Here is a 12215-nt window from a genome sequence, read left to right as displayed (position 1 = left end):
TCAGACCTGCAGATGACTGCTTGCTCAGGCCTAGACTGTCTTGGAAATCAGTTCTAAGCCAAGACAGGACACATCCTTCTGAAAAACCTAAAGCCACTCTGTCTTATTTCTGGCACCACTGTAGCCCTGCAGGAAGGAGCATGTGTTCCACCCCCCAGTGTCCCAGCTGTGCCTCCAGAAGAACAGCTGCGTTACCGAGTGCATCATCGTCATCCGTGGTATCACTCGCCAGCCGAAACAGGGTGGGCCTCAGCTTTTCACATCGCTCGTACACGACCTGAGAAAACAGAGCCTGATTTCACTGCACACACCAAGGACCCACAGCAAGGCCCCAGGTGCCTCCAATAAGCATACAGCAGAGTCTGGGGCTTCTGGCATTCTCTTTAGTCTGTCCCAAATGCATGACTGCAGGTTTGAAGTGACAAGGCCGTTAACAGTGTTGGAAAAGGTATGGGCTACAGTTACCTGAATTTTTTAAATAGTTAAAAAGGCGACCTAAGAATCCACCTTCTGAGCATGTAGGGTAATACCTCTTTTCCAAGCTCCTTTCCCTGCCCCCTAGAAGAGCTTTAATAATGGTAACCCCACATGGAAGCCTGAAGTGACTGCCCTGCTTTAAAACTAAGACCCAAACACCCCATCCAACTGTTGTCTGATGCCAGTCTTGCTTTTCCCACTGCAGGTTCTCCCAGGACTAAATCTCATTCTGCACTAATTAACAACTGGGAAATCTCACTCTCCTCATCCCAGGAGAGTGCTCTGAACAACTTCACCCTCCACATGCTATGTACTAAGGAGGACATGTAACTTCTGTACACGTTGGGCTTCCTTCCTTGCAAGGGAGCATATTAACTTAATACTCCAGGCCTCCCTGGTGGCAGTGCTCTCTGCTGACCTTCCCGGGGCTGGTGAAATGAAGACCTGATAGGGGAGTCTGGGAGAGGAAGCAGGAAAGAGTGAGCCCCTTCCTGCCACTTTGCTCTTGAGAGCTACCTACCTATACGGAAACCCACATTCGGCTCTGCTCCTACCAGCTGTACGTTTTAGAGAAGGAAGCCCCTGGTTTGCCAGCACTATTTTAGGTGGTAGGTACACCTACCTGATTAGGCTTCAGTATTAGGAAGCCACTGGCCAATATTTATGTGCCACTTTTTCCAAAGTAGGCTTTACCCATTATAAAGGTAAAGGTTTGTTTCCCGCCACATCTCTCCTATCTTCTAGCTGATTATCATCTTGGGTGGGGAAAGGGGGGAAAGTTGTGCTATTTAGAAGGCCAGCATGCCAACCCTGCTGATGGACTTGGGCGCAAACTCACCACAGGGAATTGGCTTGAGTGTCTGCCTGGCCCAAGCCCACTAACCCTTCTGAGTACTTTCCCCTCTGGCCCCAGAAGGTCAGCATGATCTTCTCTATAACACTATTCAATCCTACCTGAGCTGATTAGCCTGGGGTAGATATAGGAGCCATGCTGGACAAGCAGATTTTTCGCTTAGGAACTTGGAATAAGGAAAGATACTAGTTTGCTTCTACTAACCCAGTAAAATGGAAGGGCAGGGAAACTAAGGAGCTAGGTGAAGGCCATCTCTCCTGTGCAGAGAAGCATAAGAAGCTGGACAAATGTAGCTGACAGAAGGAGGGAGAAGAGCACAGCTCCAAGGACAGACTAAGAACGGTTGGCTTCCATAGCATTCCAGTTCCAGCACCATCTGTCTGCACTGGGCAGTACTGGCATAGCTAGGACAGTAAACGCACTAGCGGCAGAAGAAAATAGACAAACTGAATTCCAAAACTAGGGTAGCTTGGGTGGCTCAGCGGCTTAAGTGCTTGCCTTCGGCCCAGGGTGTGATCCTGGGGACCCGGGTTCGAGTCCCATGTCGAGCTCCCTGCATGGAGCTTGCTTCTCCCTCTGCCTGTGTTTCTGCCATTCTCTCTCGCTCTCTCTCATGAATAAATAAATAAAATCTTAAAAAAAAAAAAAAAAGAATTCCAAAATTAAAAACGTTTGCTTCAGAAGACACTATCCAGACAGTGAAAAGCCAACCCACAGGATGGGAGAAAACCGTCTGACAAAGGACTGGTATCCAGGATAGATGAAGGACCCTTACAACTCAAAAACTAAGAGACAGGGATCCCTGGGTGGCGCAGTGGTTTAGCGCCTGCCTTTGGCCCAGGGCGCGATCCTGGAGACCCAGGATCGAATCCCATGTCAGACCCCCTATATGGAGCCTGCTTCTCCCTCTGCCTGTGTCTCTGCTTCTCTCTCTCTCTCTCTCTCTGTGACTATCATGAATAAATAAATAAAATCTTTAAAAAAAAAAAAAACTAAGAGACAGCCCAATTAAAAACTGGGCAAAGGATCTGAACAGACATTTCTTCAGACAAGATGATACACAAGCGGCCAACAAACACAGGAAAGAAAGCTCAACTCAAGCTATCATGGAAATACATTTCAAAACCACAGTGAGATACCACTTAACACCCACTAGGATAGCTATTATCAAAAAGACAGGCAATAACAAGTGTTGGCAGGATATGGAAAACTGGAACCCTCACATATTGCTGGTGGGATTGTAAAATGGCACAAGGATTTGGCAAACAGCTTGGCAGTCACTCAGAAAATTAAACAGAGCCACCGTATGATCCAGCAATTCCAGTTCTAGATATATATACTCAAGAAAATCAAAAGCTTACATTTCACACACCAAAAAACTTACATACGAATGTTCATAGCAGCATTCATAATAGCCAAAGTGGAAACCCGAATGCCCAACTGATGAACGGACAAACAAAATGTGAGGCAGCCATACAACGGAATATAATTCAGTCATAAAAAGGAAAGAAGTTTTGATACTTGTTACAAGATGGAGAAATCTTCAAAACGTTAAGTGAAAGCAGCCAGATTCATAAGACCACATGTTGTAGGATTCAATTTACACAAAATGTCCAAAGAGGCAAATCTGCAGACACAGAACATAGATTAGTGGTTGTCAGGAGCTGGCAGGGGAGGTGGTGGTAGAGTGTCTGCTAATGGGCACAGGATTTCTTTTAGGGCCGATTCAATTCTTCTAGTTAGTGTTGATGGCTGCTTTTAGAATATGTAAATTCTCAATAAAGGTGTGAAAAAAAGACCTCAAGATGTGTAGGATGTGGAGGAATTGGAATTCTCATGTAATGCTGTTAGAAACATAAAATGATACTACCACTTTTTAAGAAACTGGCCAACTATTTTCCAAAGTTAGCTATATACTTAGCATGTGACCCACCAATCCCACATCTAGGCATGTACCCAAGAGAAAGGAAAATTTATGTTCACATAAAATCCTGACACAACCATACACAATTGTTTATAGCAGCTTAATTCATAATCACATAAATAACCCAATATTCATCAAAAGATGGATATACATATTGTAATATACACACACAACAGAATACCACTCAACAATTAAAAGCAAACTATTGATATGCATTGTATGAATGGATCTCAATTATGCCAAGAAAGGAAAGCCAGAAGGAAGAAACAGAATGAAAGAAAAACAGAAAAAAAAGAAAGAAAACTATATTGTTCCATTCATACAAAAGTCTAGGAAATATAAGTTAATCATAACAGAGAGTAGGACAGTGGTTGCTTGGAATGGGGATAGGGAGAGAGGGAGGAAAGGAGAGGAGGGATTACCTAGGGGGGAAAAGGAAATTCTGGGGGGTGAGGGACATGTTTACTACCTTAATTGTGATGATGGCTTCATAGACACACACATGTCAAAACACATCGAATATGTTTTAAATATGTGCAATTTCTAATGTGTCAATTACACTCAATTATACTTGAATCTTTTTTTTTTTTTTTAAAACAGTACCTGCAAGGCCTCCTGGTCTGGTGGGGCCTGCCCCGGCCTGCGGTACATGCTCAGCATTTCCTGCAGCACCTTCACATGGCTCCGAACCTCCTCCACAGCACTGACTCTCTTGGACACCTTCTCTGATTTCTCTTGTTCCTTTCAGAAGAGAGAGGATGGAGGTGAGGGAGAAGATAATGCTTGAGCAAGGGGCGGGAAAGAGGCACTGCGTTGGCAAGCTCAGGGAAGTTACTAGAACACTGAGTGGGCGGGAGTGTTCACTCAGTGGGCGAAAAAAACACTCTGAGTCCAGGATCTCTGCAAAAGGCAATGCAGTCCAGGGACCAGGCGGTCCACTGCTTCATACTACCAGCTTTAACCCCTTTGAAAACCAGATTCCCCAACTAGACTCACTGGGACAGAAACGGGGGTCTGTGAATGCTTTGGGCTCTTACATAAAAGTACTTGGGAAGTATACAGCATGATTCTGCTTCCAGTCACATCCTGCTGCCCTCAGGGGACCCTCAGCTGTGCCCCCATTCTGGGCCCAGAGGCACTCTCTTTCCCCGGACAACTGTGTACCCAGGCCCTCAAGCACACACATCCTGAGTTCTGCAGAACACATTGGAAAAATTCCCACCTCCTTGACCAAGTTCTTGATTAGTCTGTTTGCAGCCTGAAGATCCTCAGGGTGGTTGCTCTTCAGAAGCCTTGTCAGAAGCTAAAGAATGAACACGAAGAGCAGGTGAGATGACCTCCCATGTTAAATGGCCCAGAGCAGTAGCAGCAGTTAATACAGTAATCCTGACAACAGCTCATTTCCCATGCATTCTCTTACCAAGTCCCCAGGATAAGAATATGTAGGTATTAGGACTATCCCCCACAGACCACTCGTTTTCAATACCAGTAGGAAGGTGAAAGGGATACCCCCCAGGAGACATCTGGCAAAGACCAGAGTCATTTCTGGTTGTCACACCTGGGAGTGCTACTGGCATCTAGCGGGTAGAGGCTGGTATACTATAAACTCCCTACAGTAAACAGGACAGCCCCCAACAAGAAAATTACCTGGACCAAAATGTCACTAGTGCTGAGGTTGTCCTGGGCCATACACTTTATGATGGGACACACCCATCAGTGATCTTGTTCGCTTTATTCCCAACGTCTAGCAGAACACCATGCACATGGGATTCACTGAGTCGTCACTGATGCAGTAAAGATGGCTACACTGAACCCTAGAGTGGGTAAGTAACTTTGCCCAGGTGATGCAGAATTCTCTTTCTGCAAAGTCCATGCCATCTCTCCTCTTCCCACCCTCTGCAACTATTAAAGCATCAGTAGGAGAAGAGCCAGAGAAAGGCAGCCCAGAACCTAGTACAACCCTGCCTTTCTGACCCCATGGCCATGGAACCTCTAGGTCCAAAGGAAGGGTACAGCTGACAGGTGCAGTTAGAGGCAGAGGGAACCCAAGCCAGACTCAGACAGCCTGAAGCTTTCCTGGTACTCACTTCCCAGAACCTGTATGTGACCAAGAACAGTAATGACCAAAAGCACAGCCCCACCAGTGCTCAAGAGCCCTCTTCCCATTCAGAGGCACTCTAAAGCTATCCCTAGGTCTTTGTCCCTCTCCTTACTGATGTATGAGAAGCAACAATTATGGGAAGCAATAGCAGAAGGAGAATGTGTAGGATCAGGCTTACTGGCGCGTGCACACACACACACACACACAGAAAAGAGAGAGACGAGCCAATATACAGCCGATTCCACCATCTTCTCCTAATACCACACATACACTGTATACAACTGACCATTCACATTGCCCACTTGGGTTATCCTTTTGTACCTTCTTTCCCTCGGAACGCTTATACAGATAAGCATGGAGGGAACAAAGAACATGGCATTTATTATTTGGCCCATCCATGAAGAAAACATTCAGATCTGTGCTACCTGACTCTAAGAGCCTGCTCCAGAGAGAACTCACTAACCCACCTCCCCATAGTTCCCCAATCTTTGGTTCAGGGATCAGAGTACATGCCAGGGGTATTTCAGGAGAGTCCCTAAAAGGGGTCTGATCAGATTCCAAGTCGGCCACCAAGGTCAGGGAAGGGCTCCTTACCTTGGACTTTTCTTCATCAGCATCAAAGATAGAGCTCTTGGGCCAGGGGGAAGGTGGAGGCAAAATTTTATCCACTGGTAGTTTAGGGTCTTGCTTGACGATTCCTAAAACACACAATTTGTGAAGTTAAGATACGGATATGGGTACTTCTGGACTTCAATAGCATGCAGCATAAAGTCCAGAAACTCCCAGCTCCTGATATCCCACTGGGGAAACACTCTGTCAATGACTTTTTTTTTTTTTTTTAAAGATTTGATTAAAAAAAAAAAGATTTGATTCATTTATTCATGAGAAACACAGAGAAGAGGCAGAGGGAGAAGCAGACTCCATGCAGGGAACCTGATGTGGGACTCGATCCCAGAACTCCAGGATCATGCCCTGAGTCAAAGGCAGATGCTCAACCGCTGAGCCACCCAGGGATCCCTGTCAACGACTTTAAAGGGAAAGATCCAGGGAATGATCAAGGCTCTGCATCCTCCTTCAGGCAATTCCAAAGACCCAGAACCAAGAGAGGGGACATCAGAGCCAAACTAAGTGAAATCAGAACCATACCCTAGAGCTTGTGGGCTGTGGCCCTTGCGCTATAAAAATACTGATCATTGTATGCAGGTACAAAACCTCCCAGGACCCAGAAATTACTGTAGGATCCACCACACTCCCAAGAACAGTGAGTACATGTGACAGAGCAAAACAGTCCATCCTGAATCCAGGTTCCTTCTTCTACAGAGCTCTACAGACTCCCAGCCTCCGCACAGGACACAGAAAGGCATGAACTACATCACTCTAACCCTGCCAACACGACACTGAACAACCTAGAAATCCACTGCTTTTCTTGAATCCAATAAAGAGTGGAGATCACAAGGCAAGAAATGACCTGAAATCTAAGGAAAGGCAGCGCCTCCAAGTCAGGATGGAAGGCAGCACCAAGGCGAATTCAGATAAAATTGTTTCTAAATTGTTTACAGGCCAGTGTGAGCTAGCAAGAGAACACAGAACCTTTATTTTTTTTTTTTAAGATTTTATTTATTTATTCACGAGAGACACAAAGAGAAAGAAAGAGAGGCAGAGACACAGGCGGAGGGGAGAAGCAGGCTCCACGCAGGGAGCCCAACATGGGACTCAATTCCGGGTCTCCAGGATCACACCCTGAGCTGAAGGTGGCGCTAAACCGCTGAGCCACCCGGGCTCGCCCAACACAGAACCTTTAGGCCCCTAACACACAAGAGGGACAGGCTCTTCTCCAGGCACTCTTGGAAAGACAATGGGAAAGGCCTGCTGTCCCACCTATGCCCTTCTCCCTCCCTCCAGAACAAACACCTTCAACTGCTGGGGAAGGACAATAAACCCTATAGTCGGGCAGCCCCGGTGGCCGGTGGCCGCCACCTGCAGCCTGGGGTGTGATCCTGGAGACCCAGGATCGAGTTCCACATCGGGCTCCCTGCGTGGAGCCTGCTTCTCCCTCTGTGTTTCTGCCCCTCTCTCTCTGTGTCTATGAATAAATAAATAAAATATTTTAAAAAAATAAAATAAAATAAACCCTATAGTCCTCAGAGCAACAGTGGGAAATCTACTGCAGCTTGAGAAGAGAAAGCCTTGTGCCCCTAGGGAAAGGGCAGGATCACACACAGGTCCTACTGAAACCCAGGACATGGTGCCCACCTAAAATCAAGGCTTACAACGAATTATGACCCCTACCCCTTACCAGGCTAACTGGCATTGGGTAATAAGTCATAACAATCAACTATTAAGAAAGTATCTGGAAAAAAACCCTCTCTGAGGTGCAGAGCAAAAAAAAGGAAGACCTAACACTGAGATGAAGCAAATACGGAGAAAAACTCTAGCAAATAAGCTCCCACACTCAACACAAGCCAACATCATAGGAATTTAAAATCTGGTATAGTGAGTGAGGGTAACCATAGTAACAGTAGTCTCAAACCCAGCTCAACTCCTGTGTACAAGAAGGAAAGGTCTGCCCGTTTCAAGGGCGCAAAAATTATTTGTGTCAGCAGCACCTGGCCGGCTCAGTCAGTAGAGTTATGTGACTCTGGATCTCAGGGTTGTGAGTTCAAGCCCCACGTTGGATGCAGAGATTACTTAAAAATAAAATCTTTAAGGGGTGCCTGGGTGGCTCAGTCAGTTAAGCGTCTGCCTTTGGCTCAAGTCATGATCCCAGGGTCCTGAGATTGAGCCCTGCATCAGGCTCTCTGCTCAGCAGGGAGTCTGCCTCTCCCTCTCCCCCTCCCACCCATTCACGCTCTCTCTCATTCACTCTCTCTCACTCTCTTGTTCATGCTCTAAGTAAATAAAATCTTAAAAAAGTAAAACAAAAATCGTAGAAAATCATGTGTCTCAGTCTCTACTGTCCTACACAAGATATCCAGCTTTCACTGAAAAAAAAAAAAAAAAAAAACACAAAGCACACAAAAAACAAAAACAGATACCGTGAAGAGGAAATGCAATGTAAGCCATGGAGTCCGACCTTGTTTCTTCAGCATCTGGTAAGCATCTCGGATCTTTATATCCTCCGGAAACCAGACAGTCCAACTGAAGAGTATTTCAATGACTCTTCCTTTCACTTTTTCTGTGGTCCAGGAACCTAGGTACTGAAAGGAAAAAGGCAAAAATTGTAAAGCTGTAAAGGACAGAGCAGACCAGCCAGCACACGCTACCAAGGAAGAGATGGCTGCGGAGATCCTGGGCAGTGAGCTGCCCACAGCTGGTGGAGCTGGGAGGTGCTACAGGCCAAACTGCCTGGTAGCCAGCCACAGGTACCTCCTGGACTTCAAGGAGTCAGCCTCCACAGCTGCTCACATGAAGCCCACCACATACTAGGCCAGGTTAGAGCCACAGGGGAACACTCATTTGTTGAACAAGGCAAGATTAGTAAAAGAATATACTTGGTCTTTGTCCCTAGTTCCTGGCACAGTTTCAAACACCCTTGGAATTTCCTGAGTTATAGGAGTATCTTTTGTTATTCACAATGAGCCCCTTGGACCACACATGAGTTTATGGTAACCATTCATGGGGAGCACCTAGTTTCAAGGGAGAGACTGACCACTTTCAGAAAAATCAACCATGTGATGACAGGGTTGGAACGTTCCTAGGCCAACCCCCAAGAGGGGAGAGAGCTGGAGACTGAGGCTAATCACAGCTAATGATTTACTCAAAATGCCTACATAATTGCAGATAAAAACTGAAACAACAAGGTTCAGAGAGCTTCCTAGTTGAATACATGGATGTACCAGGAGGGTGGTGTAGAAGCTCTGCTTCCTATTCCCCTCAAGACTGTGGTCTATGAAAAAAAAAAAAAAAAGACTGTGGTCTATGGATATCTTCCATTTACATCCTTTATGACAAAAGGGTAATAGTGAATATAGTGCTTTCCTATCTTTTGTGAGTCTTTCTGATGAATTATGTACCTGGTTGGGGGGTCATGGGAACCCCTGAATTTGCAGCTGGTCAGACTGCAGAGGAAGTAGCCTAGGGACAGCTGAGACCCCCCGGCTGGTATCTGAAGTAGGCACAGTCTAGGTAGGACTGAGCCCTTCATGCATAAGGCCTGTGATCACTCTGGGTAGTTAGTGGCAGAACTGAAATGAATTAGATTGCAGGACCCACAGCTGGTTCAGAGAATTGCTGAGAAGTAGCAAAGGAGGGCTCCATCCATGTTAGGCACCCAAGAACAGTGTTGCTAAGACAGGGGCTGGGAGAAAACGTACAAGGACAGGCAAGAGAGGACATAAAACTTAAAGCCACACCTCATATTTCTTGCCATCGCCACCAAAAAACCTGCCCTCAAGTGAGTTCCTCACCCCTCTAGGCCAGCCACCACAAGGCTATCTTTGAAGGGAGAATGGGAAAATGCTGATAACCAAAGGCAGGGCTCTCAGCTGATGAGCATGACCAGCATCCTAGACCCTGAAGAATACTGGGGAAAGCCATCGAAAAAGATGTGACCACCAGCCGACCTGTGAGCTGGACCTGGGCAAACTAAGGTTTCTCACTCCCTCCGCTGTCCTTGGAATGCAGACACAGCTGTGAGACAATGATGTGGTGTGGAGAACACCTACATACTGCACCTCACTGAACCTCCATATGGCCTCCATATAAACCCTAACAATGTGGGATCTACTCACCTTGCTGCCACACAGGACAAGCCTTGTATCTAAGTTCTAGCATACACAGGCCAACTTCAGATTCTACCTGGGAGACTCCAGAGAAGGTTACGAACCAACGAAGAGGAAAGCTTCCATACACAGGACATCCCCTCTCAGCTCTGTCACAAAGCAGAGACTAGCTGGCAGGCTCTGCTGTGAGCAGGCCTACCTACAAAGGGGCACGAGGGTTTGAGGGCAGGGGGTAGATACAGTACAATGAGCAAGCACAGTACAGCCAAGCCCAGGGTGCTCACCTTTGGGGACAACACTTTGATCAGCTCATTCAGGAAGCGGAATTTGGCCACCTCGCTGTGGAACTTCTCCCCGCAGTGGTTCATACACATCTCCAGCACCTGCACAGACATAGGACCCCCACAGGAAAAGGAAACCCATTGGCTTCGGGCTTGTCTCACAGCTGATGAGCATCTTCCAGAACGATGGCTAGGGTTTTCCTGAAGACTATAAAAACACTAAAGTTTGAGGAAGGATGACATTTTCAGATTAAGAAAAAATGCTGCCTGTCTAATCTTGCTGTAACTGCCAGGTTTGTGAACAGGAAAAAAGCTCAGTGGGGTGTACCCTGAGGCCACCCCACCTTTTAAGGAGAACTCCTGGGTAGAAAAACTGGCTAAAGAATCACATCCTCCTCAGAGGCAGAGATCTGATATGTAACACACAAAGGACTGTTAAGCCAGAGGCAAACTTGCTGGCACTCCAGTGGCAATATGGGGCCTGCAAGGTCTTCTTTGGTCTACACTGTTTACACTGGGCTTGCAAGCTCCAGTGTTTCTATCCTCACTCAGCAGCTCACTCCGTTATGTGACCAGTCAGGCCCTGTACATGTGGCACTTGAACTTGCCAGCCCTGGTCTCAGGAAGATGAAAGAAAACCTTCTTCTCCTTGCCCCCAAGCAGGCTCAATGCTGTTCTTTATTTTATTTTAAAGATGTATTGATTTATTCATGAGAGATACAAAGATAGAGAGAGAGAGAGAGACACACACACACACACAGATAGGAGAAGCAGGCTCCATGCAGGGAGCCCAGTGTGGGACTCGATCTTGTAACTCAGGGATCACGCTCTGAGCTGAAGGCACACACTCAACCACGGAGCCACTCAGGCGTCCCTCAATTCTGTTCTTTAGAAAGAGACCTAGGATGGAGCAACCCGAGCACAGAACTCCCTATCAGATGCTCTCCACCACACTGAAACAGGTCTAAGGTCCAGCACTCTGTAGCTTCAAGGCAGGAAAGCTTAAGTGAAAGTGCAAGCCAAACTCACCGTTAAGGCATAAAGAGATTCTTTCTCTTGTGGAGACTGGATCTTGTGGGCCAGTAGCCAGGGTGCGTGGGTTGGGCTAAAGGAAAACAAAGAGACCTGGGCTGTGGGTGGAAAGGAAGAAACCAACCAGATGGCTGAGTACACTCAGTCAAGCCGCCTCTCTTCCAGAAGCGCAGGTCCCAAAGCAGAGGTGGAGTAATAGGCACGCAGCCCACACGCCTGTCCCTGAAGGCCAACACACCCTTGTCACAGTGACAATACCTGACATCCTCCTCCCTACAGCCAACCCATCCCTAGAACTCCAAGCAGAGCACTCAGGGCCAGACCTGTGTGTAACCAGGTCATGAGCAGTAGACCCTGTCTGTTGGAGGACAAATGCTCAGTAAACACTGGAGTAGAAAGTGCGATCAAACTTTTTGTTCAGATGCGGAATATGCAGCATCATATAGATTAAACATGTGAATGACTAACGTCTTCAGTTCCTATCTAGATGCTATGGACAAAAGAAACCAAATCAAATAAACAAACAAAACAACAACAACAACAAAAAACCAGAAACCAACAAAATCTTACCCTTCTCCTGACTTTTCTTAAGAAAGAGGATATTTAATTTGCAGAGAAATCACTGATATCTCTTGCATGGCTACATAACCTAGCTACATTCTATCCATAATATCCAGGGGTCTCCTCAGCATTAGTGTCTTCAAACACTGCAATTTTTTCCCAAATGATTGCCAATTACAAACTGACTATTCTGTTTAAAGAACACAAACCAAAAAGAAACAAAAAAAACCCATGAATTTGCTATTTCCAGAAAAATAATGTTTTT

The 12215-nt window shown here is 46.3% G+C and overlaps 1 protein-coding gene and 1 long non-coding RNA gene across 3 annotated transcripts in view; one reads left to right on the top strand and one right to left on the bottom strand.

Annotated features, from left to right (window-relative positions):
- Positions 1–12215, bottom strand: part of GGA2 (golgi associated, gamma adaptin ear containing, ARF binding protein 2) — a 32974-nt gene that overhangs the window by 12735 nt on the left and 8024 nt on the right. For both annotated transcript variants that reach the window (XM_025416187.3, XM_025416185.3), the window contains exons 3-9: positions 11387–11462; positions 10361–10459; positions 8429–8552; positions 5950–6053; positions 4477–4557; positions 3858–3995; positions 196–277 (exon numbers count right to left, since the gene is read on the bottom strand). In XM_025416187.3, the coding sequence (XP_025271972.2) occupies positions 196–277; positions 3858–3995; positions 4477–4557; positions 5950–6053; positions 8429–8552; positions 10361–10459; positions 11387–11462 (704 nt within the window). The remainder of the gene's footprint in view (positions 1–195; positions 278–3857; positions 3996–4476; positions 4558–5949; positions 6054–8428; positions 8553–10360; positions 10460–11386; positions 11463–12215) is intronic.
- On the top strand, positions 4533–6874 carry LOC112640242 (uncharacterized). The gene is made up of 3 exons (XR_007411237.1): positions 4533–4581; positions 5006–5077; positions 6676–6874. It is a non-coding gene; the product is annotated as an uncharacterized LOC112640242 (long non-coding RNA).

Source organism: Canis lupus, chromosome 6, assembly GCF_003254725.2.
Source record: "Canis lupus dingo isolate Sandy chromosome 6, ASM325472v2, whole genome shotgun sequence".
Classification (NCBI taxonomy): domain Eukaryota; kingdom Metazoa; phylum Chordata; class Mammalia; order Carnivora; family Canidae; genus Canis; species Canis lupus.
The sequence above is the reverse complement of the archived record's forward strand: the minus strand, read 5'-3'. Positions and strand labels throughout refer to the sequence as shown.